The following is an 18,985-nucleotide window of genomic DNA, read 5'->3' as shown; positions in this document are numbered from 1 at the left end:
GCGACTGCTGGGCATTCATTCATTGGCTCGGCTTTTGCCGAATAAGTCTTGGCATTATTTACGAATATTCGCGAATAATACGAATAAAACGTCTCGAAATTTAGTCGAATACGAATAATCGTTCCCAGGGAAAAGTCGAATACGAATAGCCAAAATCCTTATTCGTGTCCAGCCCTATTGGCCATTAGATCCGGAGATCGTATTGCCAACTCTTACCCACCGAGTCAATCTGGATCAAGATATGGAGTCGGAGCTTCAAATCTACCGTGGGCACGGTTACGGAATATTACCCACTACTACAGAGGTCCATTTCAAAAGTTATTGCTCGCCAAGGAAGTGGCGTGATTATATAAGCAGTTTCGAGAGCCTCTCCCACGGGCACTGGATTGCCTATCAACTGGGCATTTAATTCAGGTCTTATAGAGCCTAATTCGAGGCAAAGGCGCCGGGCATTCGATTTACCGCGCCTAGTACCCGCCCGTAGAGTCACAGAAATTGAATGCCACGAAAAGTCAGAAGAAACGACCAATGGTTAGAGCGGCGTCGGCCGCCGAATCATCACCCGGAATTGCTCCAGACTCGAGCTCTTCTTGCCAAACGGCCACAACCAAGGGCCCGCCTTCATCGTCAATGTCTGCTCTTGGTGTATTCGCGCGAACAAGACGGAACGACATGGAAACTAGTGGAGATGGAAGAAACGAAAAGGAAAGTAAGACGGAGGAAGCGAGCAGATACTGTTGACACAATCAGAACGATTGACCAAAGTGATGTTGTATCACCGATACAACGACGACCGGAGAGACAGCCAGAGGGAATATTCACTGCATCAGATGGCGAAAACGAGTATGGGGATGATACAGATGATAACGAGGATGATAATGATCCCCAGGAAACAGATGAGGAAGTTTTTGTCACTTTAGAGCCTCTGGATTTTGACAAATAATCCTTATTTATTGTTGCATACAAATCGTTGCACCTTTTGTACAAAAAGTAGCCAGACGGGCTGAAGCCCTGAAACCTTACTGCGAATTTATTCCTTAGTAATCATCGAGGGCTTGGCACGTCTGGTATAACGAGATAATGTACAACTAGTCAGAGGGATTGGACCACGTGACGGTTCTTGTACTAGTACTATCATGTACGGAATACTCCGTACTATCAAATATCAGGGCTTACTGGAACCTCGGAGCCGGCGAGATCAGTTTCTCCGCCTCCGTCTCACTCTCGCACTCGACCCCTGCGGGGACGCGCCTCGCTCCCCTCCCATTTGTGATTTCAGACTGGATTATTTCGCGTCCTCCTGTCGCCCCCTCGCAGCTCGCTCCATGTCCTGCCCCCAAAAGCCCAAGTCCACGACCACTAAACGTTCCGTCTGGTTTCATTTCCTTTTGCCCTTTTTTTCATTCAACCGAACTTTACCCAGCCACATGCACCCATAGGCCATAAACCACCATCATATCATCATGTCTTCGTGAACTTCTGTTGCACATGTTGCACCCCGGAGCCGGCCCTGGACTTTGATTCCAATGACCGATGAATCCGCTGGCATCGGGAAGCCGACTGGCCCGCTGTCCGCTGGCAATCGTGGGCCAACGGCTTGCCGAACCTGTGCAGTAGCCAAAGCCAAATGCGTGCCCCAAGCCGGTGAGCAAGGATCGAGGAAGTGCACTAGGTACGAATCCGCCGATATGCCCGATTGATCATCGTCGTCTATCTCCATTGTCTAACCATGTTTCTTATTGCTATGGTTGTAGGTGCGAGAGACTGAATAAAGAATGTACTCTACAAACCCCCAAGCCGAGAGCGAAGGGAACCAAGAAATCCACGTGGGTATCCCCAGGTTATCCCCACTACTTCATCCCGTATTGACCGTGGTCTAGCCGCGTCGCTCGGTTGGAGCAGAAGTTGGATGATATTACCAACCTCCTCACCACTACGCAAAGTAATACCTCGAATGTCGACTCGACCCCAAGTCAAGTCCCGTTAACCCCGGAGTCAAATGGACGGTCACAGGAGGCTTCGGAGTTGGGGCACTCCCGAATCATCAGCACCGCTCCGAAGCATGACTATCAGAAGGGAATCTCCACCAGCAGTCTTTCCATGGAGGATGCTGATGCCCTGCTGCGCTTTTACCAGTCCCACATGACTGCGCACTTCCCCTTTGTTGTTATTCCGCCAAATACTACGGCTGCCGTACTGAAAGAAAGGCGACCTTTGCTGTTCAAAGGCATCATGATGGCAGCTTCCTACCGAAATGTTGAGCTACAGCAGGCTTTTGGGACCGAAATCCGCGAATATATCGCATCAACCATGTTCCAGAGAGGAGAACGGAGTTTCGACCATCTTCAGGGCTTGTTGATTGCTATTGCCTGGTAAGTATCTTTGTTAGGATATTTAAATGTATATGATCTATCGGTTAGACGACTGGCTTACACGAAGCAGGTATCATTTTCATCTTGGACGAAGCCGACAAATGACCAACTTTGTCCATTTGGCACTGGCACTAACCACCGATCTGGAAATCAACAAGACGGGCACAGCCTATGATAGACACCGAGCAGTGGTTTGTGGATTCAACCTCTTTCCAGACCCAGCCGAGCGGGGTGACCAACGCTCCCTTGAAGAGCGGCGAGCGTTGTTGGGCTGCTTCTATGTCACATCCATGTATGAATCTGCATCAATCGACTTTGAGGAAGATGAAAATACTGACTCGATATTGTCTAGATTGTCAGTCAATGTAAAACACACCGACATTATGAAATTCACGCGGTACATGGATGACTGTTGCCGCGTACTGCTTGAAAAACAGGAGTACCCCACAGATTACTTCCTCGTCCAACTGGTTAAAATACAGAGGATTGCACTATGCATGCAGAATACCCTTCCTCTGGACTGCTTAGACCCTCCATCTCCTCTCACTTCATCAATTGGGATGAGCTTAAAAGCGTTCGAGTCAGAACTGGAGCAGCTCAAAGCTTCATTGCCTGCGAATATACAGAGCCATTGTATGTGTTCCACGATCGATTTCCAAACAAATCCCTAACCTCACCAGTATTGTTCACCCTGCACTATCGAATCGTCCGCCTTTTCATGTATGAAATCGGCTTCAATCCTGAACTCTCCGAGCAACATATTTCCATTACCTACTTTCCACCTGTCCTTTCGCGACCGGGTATACTCTCCGCCTGCCTCGATGCGACTCGTGACCTCCTTCAAACCATTCTAGAGATCCCTCACTCCGATTATTTCCTCATGACATATGCGTCGTGGGCACAAGTTGCCCACGCTATCATCGTCCTCACCAAACTTTGCCTCTCCAAAATTGACGGATGGGACAACATAGAGGCCGAGAAGCAGATCAATTTTCTGTTTCTCATCGACGAACTCATCGATCGGTTACAGACCGCCGTTCGCGATGCAGCGATCCATCCGAGCCCGCATGGTGAGCTGGACGTCTTTACACGTGTCATTCCCCAAATGAGACTTCTGAAGCAGCTTTACCGGGCTCAGAGGGAACGTATGACTGGCGTTATCGCGCCAGGTAGCGCTTCTAACCTAGGTGCAACTCCGGGAATAGCTGGCGATACGCCGGGCACCTATGGTATGAATATGGCAGGACAAGCTGGCGTAGGTGCCACCCCCGGAGGGTTGGACCCAATGGGCGTGCCGATGATGGGGGCAGGATCAGGGAGTTTGTTTGATTTCTTTGACGATGCCTACTGGAGAGAGACGTTTACTGATTTTGGGTCTGGTGTTCAGTGAGAGGGAGACAAATTCGTCCTTGTGGAAAACGACTGGAGTTTTAATGATCGGGTCGAAACTGGATTAGGGGAACCTGGTGGCGTCGTCATTTCTGATGTAGGTGTTGGATTGAAACACAGTGGTTGATACAGGCGCTTGGAAGCGATGGCGAGTTTACCAAATTGTTTATTCAGCTAAGTGTTCTCGATCCTCAACTTCATTGTAATAAGGGGCTGAAACTTGAATGTCACTTAAGATTTGGATCACGTGACTATTACACTTTGAATTGCACGAGACTCACCCCATCCATTCCCGGCCATTTGTCTCGATCATTGTCTTAATAGTAATAATTACCGAGATCATCTTAACGTAGTGGCATTGACAGTCGGCGGATAGTACAATAGACGAAAACACGAGGTCCGCCATTTCGCTACCATGCTGATCAACCGCAGAGTAGCTACGTGTCCATTTCACCAAACCCTTCATGAGTCGCAATGCATGTCCGTATCAGATATGAAGATCTGTTTGAGATTGGCAACATTTCATCTCCAAACGTATTTTTCCAATTACTCTTTGAATAAGAGATCCCCAATCCTTTTGAACTCAATACTATTAGTACTTTTAATATCTCGTCCTGCTTCCTATGAAATCACCAGTGATATAGTTTCCGAGGAATACGACACAACCACCCAGCGGTATCAATAATTCAATATGAATCACATCATCAGCGCTACCGTACAGTCCGCAATCCTCAGCGCCACATCCAATATCCTGGCGCAGGTGATTTCTGCCTACAACGACGATGTACGTACTTCGACAAACATGAGCATTCGATATCCTGAGACGGATGAGACGATGCTAACCAAATTTACTCTTCAGCGACCTTTCACCATCTCCCTCGTTCCTCTGCTCCAATTCGTCCTCTTCACCATCCTCGCCACGCCACCGAACTGCTTGTGGCAAGAATGGCTGGAGGATGTATTCCCGGGTCAGACAAGCGAACCTGTCTATGCGCTGAAGAGCGCTACAGATGAGCAGAAGAAGAGCGGGAAGGGCAAATCGAAAGTAGTCTCTCAGACCACTAAAAGATTAAATGTGAAAAACACAATAATCAAGTTCGTACTGGACCAGACAGTCGGCGCGGCGGTCAACATTGCGATGTTCATTGGAGGGATCGGGACGATCAAAGGTCGTAGTTCGGAAGAAATTATGAGCTCGTTGAAGAATGTGGGTTGAAGCATATAGAACTTGGGAGTTGATTGTTATTGGCGTTGTCGTGCTGACGAGTGGATAGGACTCTTTTCCCTTTTACATGGCTGGGGTAAAACTTTGGCCCATTGTATCCGTTCTCTGCTTCACTCTGGTGCCTGTGAATAGACGTGTTGTGGTTGGAAGCATCGCAGGCGTGCTCTGGAATATTTTCCTCAGTCTACAAGCATCGAAATAGGGACTATAAATACGGTTTGTGACTGGTATAGGTAGTCTTGACTAATTTCGTTTTAAAATATCACATTTCTCCCCTTAACAAGAAAAGGGGATCAATATTGATTTCATTCTATACGCAGTGGTATCATGAAGACTAAAAAAAAGACAAACGCCGCCGCGCCACGGCAGAATACATCTCACGTTACGCTACGCCAGTCCGAGAAGGAGAGGGCGATGCGCCTAGAAATGCAGCAATACTTTATCGTCTACTAAGTTCACATTACTTAGAAACTCGGCTGTCTTGCGTACGATCAAAGCCGAGTCCTCTCCTCTGAAACTTGGCTTTTTGAATTCCACCACGCCCACCGCGGCCACCGCGTCCACCGAAGCCCCTCCCTCCCATACCGGCGCCCCGGCCTCCCCTCGAGTCCCCTCTAGCACCACCTCGAGAGTTTCCTCGAGAGTCTCCTCGTGCACCACCTGGAGCACCACCTCGAGCATCTCGAGATCCTCGAGCGCCTCCTCGGGATCCTCCACGATGTCCTCCACGAGATCCTCGAGCACCTCCTCGACCCCGCCTCTCGTCACGGATCTTACTTGCAAGCTCAGTCTCATCCACTTCCATATCGTCACCATCGTCACCCTTCTGCTGGCGTCCCGCACTGGAAAACTTGAGTTTGCCTCTCTGGCCTCGACTACCGGCGCTCTGACCACGTATCGCCGAAACGTAGGCGTTGATGCCAGCTTCAAGGGAGCCATCCCCTGGATCTTTGCCTTCGGTGTCGTCGAGCATGTCCTCGTCTTCGTTTTCGCGGAAAATGAGCTTGCCGTCCATGTCGAATTTCGCTTTATGTCGCTTTGAGAGCATCTCGCGCGCGTTCTGCGGTCGGTCTGTAGAAATCTTTCCCATTGCTCGCCGGTCGAGAAGATCCAGAGGCTCGTCATCTTCCTCCATGATGAATGTCCCCTTGGTGGGTTTGTCCCTGGAGCTTTTGCCATGGGCGGCTTGTCTTTCTTCCTCGCTACCAGATTCATCGGAACTGCCATATACTGCTTCATCATACTCGCTGGCAAATTTTCTTCCAGCACCCTCGCGTGCGGAAGTTCCGTGCTCCTCTCCGTCCGAACCTTCATCTTGGGCTTCTTTCTGACGCTTGGTTCGATCCCGGATCTTACGAATGTTCGCGATGAGCTTCCGATCCGCCTCGGGAGTGCATCGTTCAATCTCCTCAGCACCGAATCGGCGTACCATCCTCTCGATGATGCTGCGAACACGCGCTTTGAATTGTTCCCGATGCTCCTTGCCCCACCGAAGGATGCCAGGGACCAACGTGCGCAATCTCGGTCTCACAAAATCTTCAGGTAAGCCAATGATTACCACCTTCACAAACCCGAGAACGGCTCGGACAATCTCCTTGCTATTCTGTTCCAGAAATAGTTCTACAGTCTGGACAAGATCCGATGTTGCTGAAAGAGACAGATCTTCACGGAACTCGAACAAGCAACGTGAAAGTGCAATGACCGCGGCCGCAACAGTATGGGGCTTGTCGCTAGCTAGTGCAGCTGACATCATAGTGAAGTATTCGTCAATGCTGGCATCTTCGTCCTTGGTATCGGGCAGGTAGTGTGGTACTCGGGATCTGACAATCTTCCCACCCTCAATCATTCTGCGACCCATCGTGATGAGAAGGCTGAATGCTGCTTGCCTTGCCCCTTCATTCACCTCTTTCGTCGCTAGTACCACTTCCGGAAGTACGGACGGGATGAAGCTCAGATCGAGGCGGTCCTGGTAGGGAATCAGGGCCTGAATTGCTAGTAGACGGTCACGGCGAGCCGGGGTTTGCGTGGCTTCTGAAGCTGAAAGGATGACGGATGATAGTTCTGAGCAACGTGTTTCAATCATAGCTTTCCCGTTCTCTACTTCGCATAGTCGCGGAATTAGCTTATAAGCCTTCTTTTGGATCGACGAGTCCGGATTGACAATGAGTTTAGAGGCTGTAGCGAAAAGGCCCGTAAGAGAAGAAACAGGGAGGTAGACCGAGATGGTGATGAGAAGGTCTAGCAATGTGTGAGAGGTTGGAGGCAGCTTGTCTCTTGGCCTTCCTTGTTCCTGTGGCCCTTTGGATTTTTCGTTGGCTGCCTCCGCTAGGGCTGATTCAAGCATCGTGACCACTCGGTCGAACGTGTCGACTAGGTCCTAAAGGGAATCAGTACGAAGGTCATGGAGGGATTGGATGCACACACCTTTTCCGGAGTGATACTTAGGTAGGAATTGATGCACTGTAGAATGGCGCCTCGACTTCTGGGTAGTGCTTGACTGTAGACATTGAAGAGTACCGCTAGAAGATTCCCAGAGAACTTTGCCATATGATCGAGGTTCATAAGCGCTTGCGCTTTAGATATCCTCGACTGAGCTAAGAGATCCTCTTCACCTTCTAGGTCACGAATTTCGGCGTTGCAGTCCACAAGGTTCTGCAAAGCTTTGCAGACATAATGTCGAAGTTCGAGTTGTTGGTATAGGAGGTTCGCAAGCTGTTCAGCAAATGTTTGGTCGAATGCCTAAACCGCAATTAGTAACGTTGACATTGTTTGCGTGAGAAACTTTACCTCTTCGATGTCCAGTGCGAATTCGCAATAACCTGGAAGGATTGACCAGATTTGCTGGACAATTGTCTCCAGTATTTTGATTTGCATCGTCTTCTCCGCCTCGCCGTGATCCATGACTTTCTGGAAAATCGCCTCGCTGATAGGGATGAGGTGGGCCCTAAAGTGTCGGAGGTATGTATTCTGGACTGAGTCGCGGAGAAGAGGGAGTAGCCAGGCTCGACCTTGTTGATTGGGCGGAGCATCGATTAGATTCAAGGGGAGGATTTTGAGAACCGCTTCTGGGCCCATCGCTCCGATTGCTTTCGCGAGAACAACATCCGCCTCCTTTTTGCCGTTGAAGGCACCTGATGTCCTCAGCTCTCCGACGGTTCGCACAGTTGTTAGAAGCAAAGGATCAGATCGCCACCTCAAAGAATCGAACATGGCAGCATGTACGTGGAAAACCTCCATCCACGCATGCTGATACTTGAGGCTCAGCAAATCAACTGCAATAGCTGCTACCATTTCCAACACTTTTTCGTCCATTATTGAGGGCTCCAGTATGACCGAGCTGGGAATGCAGTTGGCTAGGAAAGAGATAAGACATTCGGAAGCAGAGACGCGGATGTTGTGGGATGGCGAAAGCAAGAACTTGGATATCTTCTCAAAGACTGTTGGCAGCTTCTCGAAAGTCTCCGTAGGGTAAACATGCGAGGACACTTCGTATGCCCGTGATATGACCGCTACCCAAGGGGGGAGAAGTTGAGCGTCGGTAGGAGCAGGTTGTAACTCCTCCAGGACTTCCACAAGGTGAGGAAGTTTGGCGGATGATACCTGGTCCGTCATTCCTGAGAACAGTACCTCGAATATCTCAAAGGCAGACATGGTGAGATACTGGCTGCTGGATCGCGAAATGGTCAACAAAACCTCGCATAGACTGTCAATTTTTTGACTTGGCCAGCCCGTGCCTGCCGTGGCCAACATTTTGATGAGATGCAAAGAGTGGATCAAATTTGGCTCATGAGGATTCTCCTTCGGTGCCTTGTTCTTTTTTTTCTTCTGTTCGCCAGCATCGACGATTTGCTTTAAGGATTGCAGAGCGGTCTCTGCACACATGCCTGCCACAGGATGGTCCAGCGACGGACTCGGAGGCGGAGAGTTGAGGACCTTTCCCAATGCTTCGAGCGCTCGTTTGCGAACCTTCGGTCGATGATCCATACCAATGCGCAAGAGTCCAGCGACAGCGCGGCGCGGACTGATCTCCTCTTGGGTTTGCGACCATCCTTGCGCATCCTGAACGACCAGCAAGGATTCTAAGACGCCGATTGAGGCACGCAGTAGTGGAGCTTCGGCATCCGTGTGTACCAAAGCTGGGGCAAGATTGCTCAGAATTTGCTGAAACTTCGAGCGCAAAAGCGGGTGAGGCACATAAGGCGTGAACAAGTCGAGTAAGTAGACGACGGAAGTCGCAACGTCCTTGTTGACAATCCCTTTCTCTGGCCCAATATACTGAGCTAGGAGCGACAGAAGAGCCGCAAAGTAAGCGGTTGGATTGAATTCAGTGCTCTGCTCTTTTAGCGTGTCTTCAACCGCTGACAGCACGACGGCAGTCTATCATAGTTAGCAAGATTCGGCGAAATGGGAATGAGACCTCACTTCTTGTTGATTTTCTAGCTTGGGAGAAGATCGAATCTTCTCCAGCTTCTCTGACAGATCCTCTGCTAACACCATTTTGCTTGCTAATTCCGCATCGAGGTGGTGCTGCAAATTTCGTTCCGACGCCTGCGACTGGAAAAATAGTCGAAGTTGAAGTGAAGAAGTTCTTATCGATAAACGCCCCACTGGAAATTCGCCACGTGATTTTGGAAGGGTTTAGTGCCTTAGGCATACGGGCAGGAATTTTCAGGCGTGCCCAGCCTTGCCCGGCCCCTCTCTGCCAGCACTGCCCAATCAGAGCAGTGCAGTGGTCCTCCCACCAATAATGTACACCAATTCAGTAGAGCATGGAAGAAGTCCGAATAGAGTGATTAGTATAGTACAATTCATGCTGGTTACTCATAGATATTACAAAGCCGAAGCTGTAAATGTAATCGTCATATCGAATCCGTAAACCCATTAACCATCCGTGATGGACGACCCCAATAGTGCGCCAGCCCCCAGTGTAACCCTTCCGTATCATCAGACACGAACCATGACCGTAATTCGTACATAATATAGCGCCCATTTCTACTCCTCTAACCTTGCATCCTCGTATTCGCCGTGTCCAGCAATTTTTCCTCGATGGACGTTCAAAATATCCATAAAGGCGCCATGGCAATGGCGAATGCACCGTATCCCCAATTTGTCCGGTGTGATTTCGCACCGTTTGCCGTCGGGGCAGGAGGGGCAACGTTTGTTTGACTGGACGAAGGTATTGTGGAAGGACCAGTAGGTGTGATGATCGACGTTTGTAGCCCACTCGGAGCGTTTGTACTCTCGACTATACCCGAAGTAGCAGAGGAAAGTGCATCAGAAGCGGTTGCGAGGGATGAACTAGCAGCTGCGGTAGAAGAGGCATCAGAGCTAGAGACATCGGACTTGGATGACTCTCCAGTAAGGGAGGATCCTGGCCCAATTTCGCTGCCGGTGAAGTCGGAATATGAAGTACACGGGGTAGTGCTAGAGGGGTATTCGGAGGAAGGCCAGACGCTCTGGTAATCGGTGACTGGAGTCCCTCCTAGAGCAGATGATGAGACATCCGGTGCATTGCCTGGGTTGTGCTCCGACGTAATTGGTGCAATGTTTTCTCCTGTTCCGGGTGACGGCGTGGGAATGATGCTAATGCCAGCGGTGAGTGGGATAGTACCGGAGGCGATTGGGACTGTGATTGTGGCAATGCCTGGACTCCCTTTTCCGGATGTTAGATGAATCGTGTTTAGAGATGGGACAAGACGTCTCACCTGATACTGTAATTGGGATGACGATGGCCGATTGAGAGAAGACTTTAGAAGCCATTCCAATCAAGGCGAGCCACCCCAGGCTCAAAGGTGATGATGAGCGCATTCCGAGTATTTGCAATAAAGGCTTGCTTGGTTTAAGGTCTCTGAAGCCCAAGGTAGCAATTGAGAAGGTAGTGGATGTAGGAGAGATTGTATGCCAGTTGTAAATGGTCTTGTGGAGGACAATATACGACTGGCTGGGCGATGGGTGAATCCTATTACAATTTCAAAGCAGATCAGACTGTAGAACAGTAGAGGGACCGCTGAGAAACATCGGAATAGTCGCTTTCTAGCAAGATAGACACAGGAAGAACCAACGAAGAACGTAAAGGCACAGGAAATCGCTGGAACCAATATGTGCAAAATGTAAGGAATACAGCTAGGGTACGGAATACTGGTTACCGGTACTTCCGTGCATGACAATACCATCATCTAAATCACTCGCTGTCAGCAGCAGGTTCCAAGTGGTATATGATCCATGATGGCTGGGAGAAATCATGGTGGCCAAATGTTCAGTGATATCCGTGTGGCTAGTCGGCGGCTGGGGATCCGAAGTTGCTACAGCTAGCGTGATGTAATGGGTAGGTGCATGATTCACATGACTTCTAAGTGCTACGGAGTACTCCGTACTCCGTATGTAATAGCAAGGTCGCAACTGTGCTATGTTCAAGCAATAGTTGAGTGCTCGGCACAGGATGAAGAATGATGATGATGGAGGAATATCTTTAACGTTAGTATGAATCTTCATGCAGTTTTAGATGTTCCTGGAGGGAGGGGATTCATAGAGTATCGCAGGGGTGTAGCCGTGCAGGTGGGTTCCACCATCCCCCTGTTTGAAAGGTGGCTGGGGAAAACGTCATCCACGTGAGAGACTATAGTTCGCCCCACTCTCAGATGAACTTTCGCAATTCGCATGAGAATCGACAAGTCGGTCATAATTCACATGTTTTGCCAAAGACACAGACTATCCACACTCAGATGACAATAATGTCTACTCTCAGATGAACTTTTCCTTCTCACACTACCTTGTACTAGCAGTTCATCAAGAATTCAAGATATCGTTAGGCAAGAATATAAGTCATTTAGAAAACATTTAGAATACATTCCTAACTAATCCAGCCCATATGCCAATCGTATTGTGCTCTGCCATGATGCCATCGCGATCTTTGGAGTTCGGACACGGACTCATGGGGACAAGATGTAAGTTCCGACGGAATGCATTTTCAATGCATTTGAAGGCATTCTGAACGATCACAGCTTTGGGCGAACTCTTCTAATTGAGTAGAAATGAATTAAGAATATATCCCTAATACATTACCCAGTCTTTAGAAACTGGGGCTATAATAAATGTATTCCTATTGCATTATGAATACATTTTTGGAAGGTTCATCTGAGAGTGATAAGTGTGGCTCGTGCGGGTCATGTGATATGCCTCAGTGCCTCACTGCTCCGCCTGCCTCGGGCCCATGAACCGTGCACCCTGCGGTCTTGGCCAGACGGCCACTCTCAGACGAAAGCTCATCTGAGAGTGGGGCGACCTGCAGTCTCAATGGCTGGCTAAGCGACTCTCATGTGAATGTTCGAACTGTAGGCTCTTTGATATCACGTGCCGGTCACTCTCTCCGACAATGAGTTTCTCCACTCACGGGCTAGTAGCACCAGTGTTCACGGCAATACTTTATATTAGATATCTTCAACCTCATCACTACATAGCACTCTTCACTCTTTCGAAGTGAGGAACATACTTCATCGACAAGTCCAAAAGACGCCGAAATGCCATCGGAACATTTTGCCATCGCGATGGTTCAATTACCACCGCATAATGCCCTTCATTGCACGGGCTCCCGTGTATTCACCCATCTCGGAGCCTTTTCGCCTGGTGGGCCCTAAGAACCTAGCATGCCGTGGGATCTTGGGGGTGGAAATCGCTTTCATCCCAAATCCGCACCTAATTGCGCCACTGGACCGTCTCGTAGGCGGGCATCCTCATTTGCGAAGCATACAAAGGTTCTGGTACGTCCGCGCAAGCTTTGCGCATTGTTCCAAATGCCAATCTTCCAATGTTCACGCCTATAGAAACTGCGCTGGGAGCGCTGCTCCTACACCATAGTACGACGACGCTCCTTTACAATAATGGAGCTGTACTCGGTGCCTCAGGGTTGATTCGACGACTTTTGACCGCCCCAACTCTGACGACAGGGCTATTCTTCGCGGGCATGTCGGGTAGCGCCGGACTCATGGCGTTCGTTTGTCCAGAGTTGCTACCGTCGTTTCCCGGCGTAGAGCAAAAAGCTGGATATTACCTCTTCACGGTATTGATGGGACTGTTAACGGGGTGGGGAACGAAGGTATGTCCACTGGGTCGCATCTTTTCAAACAAAGACTGACAATGCCACTCGATATAGGGCTGTAACGGTTGCACTTCTGGCCACATGCTCTGCGGCATGTCCAGGTTTTCCGGCCGCTCCATCCTCGCAACCGCGATATTCTTCCCCACCGCTTTCATCACATATTTCCTCTCTCACCGTTCGGGAATTCCGACTGCGGCATGCCCCGCTGGCCAACCTTGCTTTGTGCCCGTCTATCCGTCGCAAGCATTGACACAGCGCCTCCTCCTGCTCGCCCTGGGCACTATCCTCGCTACGAATTGGATACCGCGGTGGCTATCCACCCGTTCTGCCCAACCGACGCTGCCGAATCGGGTGACATATCTGCTTTCTGGCTTCACATTCGGTCTGGGACTTTTGCTCTCGGGGATGGGGAACCCTGATAAGGTCCAAGCGTTCTTCTCGATCTATCCGATCCGAAACTGGGATCCTAGTTTACTTGTGGTCGTCCTCTGCGGTCTTGTTCCTAATAGTCTGTACAACCTGACCTTTGGCTTGGAGGGGAAACCGAAGTTCGAGGCCCGCTTTCAACTGCCCACGAAGTCGATCAAAGACTCGGATTGGAAATTCGTCCTGGGAGCCATGACATTTGGTATCAGTTGGGGTCTCACTGGGACTTGTCCCGGACCAGCAGCACTGAGAACCGTTCTACAGCCTGCATGGGGGGTGTTATGGATGGCGGGCTTCTGGTTGGGTTCTATTATAGGTTGATACCCTTGCATATGCTAGGTGGGGTTTCTCTGGCTTTTGATATTTGGGCATGTGTCCCATTTTATGATACAGCGCCATGTTAGCTGCTCTCACAGTATTGCAGCGATATCGGCACAAGCACCACCAGAGACCCATGGCCGGCCGTGCCATTTCAAAAAGCCAAATTCGGGGGGGCGATTCGATGGGCTTGAGTCCAGCTACAAGGATCAATCAACAGTTTCCTCACCACTACAGTGGTACGCGGTAAACATACGTGCTGCGATCAGAGAGTACTTTTCAGTCTACTTTTCGCCAGCCGTTCTGTACAATATGATTCAAATTGCTATGGACACTGTAAACAGTCCTGGCCTCCAAACATGGCAACACTAAGCCATTATCCTAACCGCACTTTTTTCCATAAGCGCAAGCATTCTTGCAGGTCTGACACCACGTTGCCCTCTGTCATACCAGCCATCTCCTTGATCAGGAATAGCACACATGCAGACACGCAGAAAGCCCATTGTTCTTCCTTCGCCTTCTCATAATGAGGTATCAACATGCCTCCCCCCTCGGCCCACCCCTTCCATTCTTCCAACATTTCTGCTACTTTGTCTGGCCTGACCTTCATCCCGTTGTCGTTGGTTTCAGCATCATCCGACCCTTCACTCTCCACCATGTCCAGTAACCACGTTTCTACCACCTCGGCCACTGAAGTCTCGTCTTCCAAATTCATGCTTTTCACCAACCATTTCCTGCAGCCTTCCACCACAACGCCAACCCCTACCCGCCAACTTCCCACGGCCTCTTCCACCTCCTTCACTTTCCTCTTCATTTGTCTGGAATTTTTATCTCTCGATTTTTCATGAAACCTCCAGGATTGCTTCTCCATCTCCTTCAGTCGCTCTGCCTGCTGCTGCGCAAATGGCAATTTGGAAATCTCCAGCTGCCGTCTCCCTTGTTCCACCAACTCGCGGTGCCGCTCGTCCCGTTCCGCTTCCGCCTCCTCTGCAGCGGTCACGGAGCGCCATTTGGGAACCGAGTCTTCGGATAGGATGTCTAGTAGTACCATGACACCGCATGGGACGGATTCACGGTGAGAGAGCGCGAGGATGTCTGCAGGGATGACAAAGGACCACAAGCCTCCGCGAGGTGCCGCGAGAGCTGTGATGGCGCAGCAGAACCAGAGATTGGCACCATCGGAAATGTTCGGGGCAATGGCACTGTTGCGATGGGTTTCATGAAAACGGTGAAGGCGAAGAGGGGTGTCGGGGTCGGATTCGCGATAGGCAGCTTGAACCCCTCCAGGTCCAACACGAAGCCTATAGGCGTTCTGGCGAGATGAACGAGTTGTGGTGGTACTTGAGCTCGATAACTGCTTGATATTAGGCGGAGGACAAGGCTCGATTTCGGTGATAGTTTTATCTGTCGCAGTTGTGTCATTCCTCCCTATGAAACTTGGCAGGGTGGGATAGTTCACATCATCATCTGGCAGCACTTCTATACCAATTTCGTGAGCAGTCACATCAGCCTGCTTTTGGTCGTCTTTGGTGTTCATCGCTATTTTTGAAGGTGCTGCGGGAGATTTAATACGAATCCAATAAGGCGGGATAGAGTCAGCGTCTCTGCTGTTCCATCGAGGATTCCACCTGAGCGAAAGTGACAAGATCCCGTCTGAGTCGTCTGATTTTGCTACTTGCAGCACGGGGTCTGTCGAATGAGGCGCTGAGAGCAGTGATGTCCCGACTGGCGTCCACAGGCCGGATGACCTCAAATCGTTGAATCCTGCAACGCTGGGGACAGCTCCATGGTCGAGCAGGAAGGCAATAAGTGCTTCGAATTGCACTTCTGCCTGTGGTTGTCTGCATGGTCTTGTAAGTCCGCTATTCGCAAGAAGCCTGAGTGATCTTACTTGAGTTCATCGTGATACTGGAATCTGTATTGCTTCATGCCAATTGGCATCGTCCTGGGGGTATGAATTTGTCAGATGAGACAGAACTATTGATAATGCAGACCTAACCTCCAATTGAATAACGTCCATGAACCTCCATCCAAAGACGAAGGGTGCTGGTTGGGGTCAAAGTATTGAGGGTCAGCCCTCTCCAACGGGGTAATACTATGCCGTTGAATCTCCACTTCCACGATGCCCGAGAGCAGGCTACTCCTCGTAATGGCAGACACGCCATTGCGATCCAATTGTTTTCGGATCTTCCGCAGACTAAGGAGGGATTTAATGCATGTGTAGAGGGTCGGAAGAACCCCGAGTACCGCAAGGGGAACCTTTTCACATCCATTCAGATTAGTCATTCATTGATCAATCACATTCAGGATTGATTATTACATTGGGATGTTCAACTTACACCAACGTACGTGATGATGTCGGCTATAGTGTTTTGAGACATTCTGCCTTCGTGTGATCCAATGGTGTACGGATACAGATGATAACCCAGTATCATTTACATTCTAGGTTAATATAATTGTTGACCGCATCTCATCCAGAGAGAGTTGAGAAGGAACTGCATTCGAGAGGGTCAGTGCCTACGAGCTGAGCAGGAGAATTCAGGGGTACATGTCTTTCTGTTGTTGTTGTGGTGGTGGTGGTGGTGGTGGTGGTGGCGTCGCGCTATCTCGTGTCTGGCCAACTTATCTACAGTCCTAGTTACACCAAACTCTCCGTGAAAAGAAATACTATCAGTGTAACGGAGACTTTTGCGGAGGAACTAAGTAGGGCTGGACACGAATATTCGACTATTCGTATTCGTACGAATATTCGTAGTCGAATACGAATAAAATTTAGAATTTCCGCTTACTAATATTCGTACGAATAATATTCGCATTATTCGTAATTATTCGTAATTATTCGTCTATCTCTGAAGCTATTTCCATGTATCTCGCATCGGAGAGATGGTCGACAGAGAGCTTTAAGCTGGGGTCACTTGGCTTGCTGAATCGTCAGGAGTGATCAATTCGACGCTATTGATATGCTTTGTATCTCTTAGAGCTCAAATCCTCCAGATCGTGTTCGGGTAAACAAAAGTCGCGACTGTTGGGCATTCATTCATTGGCTCGGCTTTTGCCGAATAAGTCTTGGCATTATTTACGAATATTCGCGAATAATACGAATAAAACGTCTCAAAACTTAGTCGAATACGAATAATCGTTCAAGAGGAAAAGTCGAATACGAATAGCCAAAATCCTTATTCGTGTCCAGCCCTAGAACTAAGTGCCATCGGTTCCCTGTAATAGTAACAACAACCAAGACTCCAAGAGAAAAACATTTATAAAGTAAGCGTAGGACGGTGAGGGAAGAGTAAGTTCGGTCCTAGAAACCTTTCGTCTGTTTTGTTCTGAGTCTCCTCAAATTTTCTGTGTTCTCGTTCAAGTATGGCTATCGCTAAGCTGAGATTGTTCAAATTCCCATCGCCACTCAAAAATGGATCCCTCAACCAGGACGACGTCTCGGGTCGGTGAGTATCTAGGCTTCGGCATTCGGATGACTAATAGATTCCCACGCTTTCCGGTCAAAGATGGTGAGAGAAAGCGCTCCAGTTTCTCAATCGTTACCCTTCCTACGGAATACTGGGGCTTGGCGGTAACAGTCCGGGAGCAAGCCAAGTTGGGCGTGATGGAGTCACTCACCGACAAGCCGGAATGGCGCCGCAAGGTATTTGATGAAGAGATCGTAGCCAAATGACGGGGCAAGATTGTGGACCCAACGCTTCAGGTCCGGGACTTCTCAGACCGAATGTTTAATTATTGAATTGCAGAGCTTAGGGACAAGGCGAAGCAACATGAAGGCACGGGAGTCGTCGGAGTTCTAGATATCGGCGCGGCGGTGGTGAAGTCCGATATTCTCGTGTCTGAAGAGCTACGCCAAAGGCTGATTGAAGCCGTCAAACTGTTGGAGGATGTTCCGAAACACCAAAAGGACTGGCATCCAGGATCCAATGACAAGGTCCTGGATTTGGTGCACCCTTCGTTGTTTCCTCGATTTACGGCGTCTCTCGTATCTTCCCAACGGTGGACGTGAAAGTTGGCACACAAGACTGCATAGGTATGTGCGGGCAAGGGTTAGTTGCCTCTATCCCAAAGGGGCACTCTGGGAAATATGAGGAGTTGATCTCAATGAAGTTTTAATGGTTGCCCAGCGATGTGTCGTTCAAGATGATGGCTGAGTAAAGATCGAAAGCTACGTTAACAATCTCCATCCGGTCACGCACGCTCGAATCTATCCTCTCCTCGAAGAGATCATTGCACGGGCCATTCCGTTATGGAACGAGACGCTCTCCTCCGTAACCGATCTCGAAGAACAGCAGCAGCTGCGCATCCACACCAGCGTCACAGAATACGGCTGGCCCAACGGCAGGTTTAAGGACCGCGAACGTAAAGATGGTGAACCTAGTTCGCCCATGAAGATAATGAAACTAGCTCGGACGACGATGATGATGCAGCAAGCTCGGACCATGAGGATGATGAATAGCTCGTACCATGATGATGAACCTAGTCCGGACGATGAAGATGATGAATCTGGCTGGGAGGATGAAGATAATGTCAATGAATATAGGGAGTTTAAACAGCGGTAGAAGCGCGATAACCGAGTTCTCGTCCAGCCCGATCCAGAGGACTATGAAGAGGATCTGAAGCACTTTGCGAACCATCCATTACTAGCCCCAGTTGAGCTTCGAGCGCAATCCCCGAAGGGTATACTGGTTATCGTAAAACTTGCCAACATCCACCTCACTTCTGATAAACTAGATTACCACGGCGGATCCTGGCATGTCGAAGGGTTTGTTAACGAGCATATCTGCGCCACCGCATTGTATTACTATGATTGCGAGAACATAACCGACTCGTATCTTGGGTTCCGGCAGAATACGAAAACCGAGGACATGATGATGAAGGAGGACGGCCGAGCGGATTTTGAAGGCCTGAAACTATCTTCGGCATCGACCAAGGTGGGCCAGCCGTTCAACCGATCGGGCAAATCCTCACTCGCCAATCTCGATTCCTTGCCTTCCCCAACATATTCCAGCATCGAGTGTCGCCCTTCAGCCTCACCGACCGGTCAAAACCTGGTCACCAGAAGGTCTTGGCCCTTTTTCTTGTGGATCCGTACATCAAAAGAGTGATATCCACTGCGAACGTTCCACCACAGTGGCAGAACTGGTGGGCGCAGGAGGT

At 49.5% G+C, this 18,985-nt stretch overlaps 6 protein-coding genes across 6 annotated transcripts; 3 read left to right on the top strand and 3 right to left on the bottom strand.

Moving 5' to 3' along the window:
* Positions 1-1,526: 1,526 nt before the first annotated feature.
* On the top strand, positions 1,527-3,900 carry P152DRAFT_495064 (uncharacterized protein; the record flags this gene model as incomplete). Its single annotated transcript, XM_033682231.1, has 6 exons — positions 1,527-1,672; positions 1,755-1,826; positions 1,881-2,372; positions 2,443-2,664; positions 2,725-3,005; positions 3,053-3,900. The coding sequence occupies 6 exons, from the start codon at positions 1,527-1,529 to the stop codon at positions 3,760-3,762; spliced, it is 1,923 nt and encodes a 640-aa protein (XP_033530761.1). The 3' UTR covers positions 3,763-3,900.
* Positions 3,901-4,340: 440 nt separating this feature from the next.
* On the top strand, positions 4,341-5,261 carry P152DRAFT_170353 (uncharacterized protein). The gene is made up of 3 exons (XM_033674088.1): positions 4,341-4,545; positions 4,621-4,968; positions 5,036-5,261. The coding sequence occupies exons 1-3, from the start codon at positions 4,453-4,455 to the stop codon at positions 5,186-5,188; spliced, it is 594 nt and encodes a 197-aa protein (XP_033530760.1). The 5' UTR covers positions 4,341-4,452; the 3' UTR covers positions 5,189-5,261.
* Positions 5,262-5,275: 14 nt separating this feature from the next.
* P152DRAFT_423396 (NUC173-domain-containing protein) lies at positions 5,276-9,535 on the bottom strand. The gene is made up of 4 exons (XM_033677209.1): positions 9,409-9,535; positions 7,774-9,363; positions 7,411-7,725; positions 5,276-7,363 (listed from the first exon to the last, which is right to left on the bottom strand). Exons 1-4 carry the CDS (start codon positions 9,481-9,483, stop codon positions 5,447-5,449), a joined length of 3,897 nt encoding a protein of 1,298 aa, XP_033530759.1. The 5' UTR covers positions 9,484-9,535; the 3' UTR covers positions 5,276-5,446.
* A 505-nt stretch (positions 9,536-10,040) lies between these two features.
* Positions 10,041-10,794, bottom strand: P152DRAFT_452243 (uncharacterized protein; the record flags this gene model as incomplete). The annotated part of the gene is made up of 2 exons (XM_033678283.1): positions 10,041-10,639; positions 10,692-10,794. The coding sequence occupies 2 exons, from the start codon at positions 10,792-10,794 to the stop codon at positions 10,041-10,043; spliced, it is 702 nt and encodes a 233-aa protein (XP_033530758.1).
* Positions 10,795-12,658: 1,864 nt separating this feature from the next.
* Positions 12,659-14,015, top strand: P152DRAFT_170290 (uncharacterized protein). The gene is made up of 2 exons (XM_033674087.1): positions 12,659-13,078; positions 13,136-14,015. The coding sequence occupies exons 1-2, from the start codon at positions 12,791-12,793 to the stop codon at positions 13,826-13,828; spliced, it is 981 nt and encodes a 326-aa protein (XP_033530757.1). The 5' UTR covers positions 12,659-12,790; the 3' UTR covers positions 13,829-14,015.
* Positions 14,016-14,185: 170 nt separating this feature from the next.
* On the bottom strand, positions 14,186-16,529 carry P152DRAFT_461766 (uncharacterized protein). Its single transcript, XM_033680198.1, has 4 exons — positions 16,165-16,529; positions 15,825-16,084; positions 15,717-15,770; positions 14,186-15,666 (listed from the first exon to the last, which is right to left on the bottom strand). The coding sequence occupies exons 1-4, from the start codon at positions 16,204-16,206 to the stop codon at positions 14,202-14,204; spliced, it is 1,821 nt and encodes a 606-aa protein (XP_033530756.1). The 5' UTR covers positions 16,207-16,529; the 3' UTR covers positions 14,186-14,201.
* Between the last annotated feature and the right edge of the window lie 2,456 nt (positions 16,530-18,985).

This window comes from Eremomyces bilateralis (genome assembly GCF_010015585.1).
Source record: "Eremomyces bilateralis CBS 781.70 unplaced genomic scaffold P152scaffold_27, whole genome shotgun sequence".
In the NCBI taxonomy this organism is placed as follows: Eukaryota; Fungi; Ascomycota; class Dothideomycetes; order Eremomycetales; family Eremomycetaceae; genus Eremomyces; species Eremomyces bilateralis.
The sequence above is the reverse complement of the archived record's forward strand: the minus strand, read 5'-3'. Positions and strand labels throughout refer to the sequence as shown.

Bases quoted from the DNA above. Each gene is read 5' to 3' on its own strand.
- P152DRAFT_461766 (XM_033680198.1), bottom strand. From the start codon at position 16,206: ATGTCTCAAAACACTATAGCCGACATCATCACGTACGTTGGT. The intron at 16,085-16,164 runs GTAAGTTGAACA...GGATGTGAAAAG, and splicing joins ACATCATCACGTACGTTGGT to GTTCCCCTTGCGGTACTCGG. The intron at 15,667-15,716 runs GTAAGATCACTC...AAGACCATGCAG, and splicing joins CAGTATCACGATGAACTCAA to ACAACCACAGGCAGAAGTGC.
- P152DRAFT_170353 (XM_033674088.1), top strand. From the start codon at position 4,453: ATGAATCACATCATCAGCGCTACCGTACAGTCCGCAATCCTCAGCGCC. The intron at 4,546-4,620 runs GTACGTACTTCG...TTTACTCTTCAG, and splicing joins TTTCTGCCTACAACGACGAT to CGACCTTTCACCATCTCCCT. The intron at 4,969-5,035 runs GTGGGTTGAAGC...ACGAGTGGATAG, and splicing joins TTATGAGCTCGTTGAAGAAT to GACTCTTTTCCCTTTTACAT.
- P152DRAFT_423396 (XM_033677209.1), bottom strand. From the start codon at position 9,483: ATGGTGTTAGCAGAGGATCTGTCAGAGAAGCTGGAGAAGATTCGATCT. The intron at 7,726-7,773 runs GTAAAGTTTCTC...ATTGCGGTTTAG, and splicing joins TCGCACTGGACATCGAAGAG to GCATTCGACCAAACATTTGC. The intron at 7,364-7,410 runs GTGTGTGCATCC...GATTCCCTTTAG, and splicing joins TAAGTATCACTCCGGAAAAG to GACCTAGTCGACACGTTCGA.
- P152DRAFT_170290 (XM_033674087.1), top strand. From the start codon at position 12,791: ATGTTCACGCCTATAGAAACTGCGCTGGGAGCGCTGCTCCTACACCAT. The intron at 13,079-13,135 runs GTATGTCCACTG...CACTCGATATAG, and splicing joins TAACGGGGTGGGGAACGAAG to GGCTGTAACGGTTGCACTTC.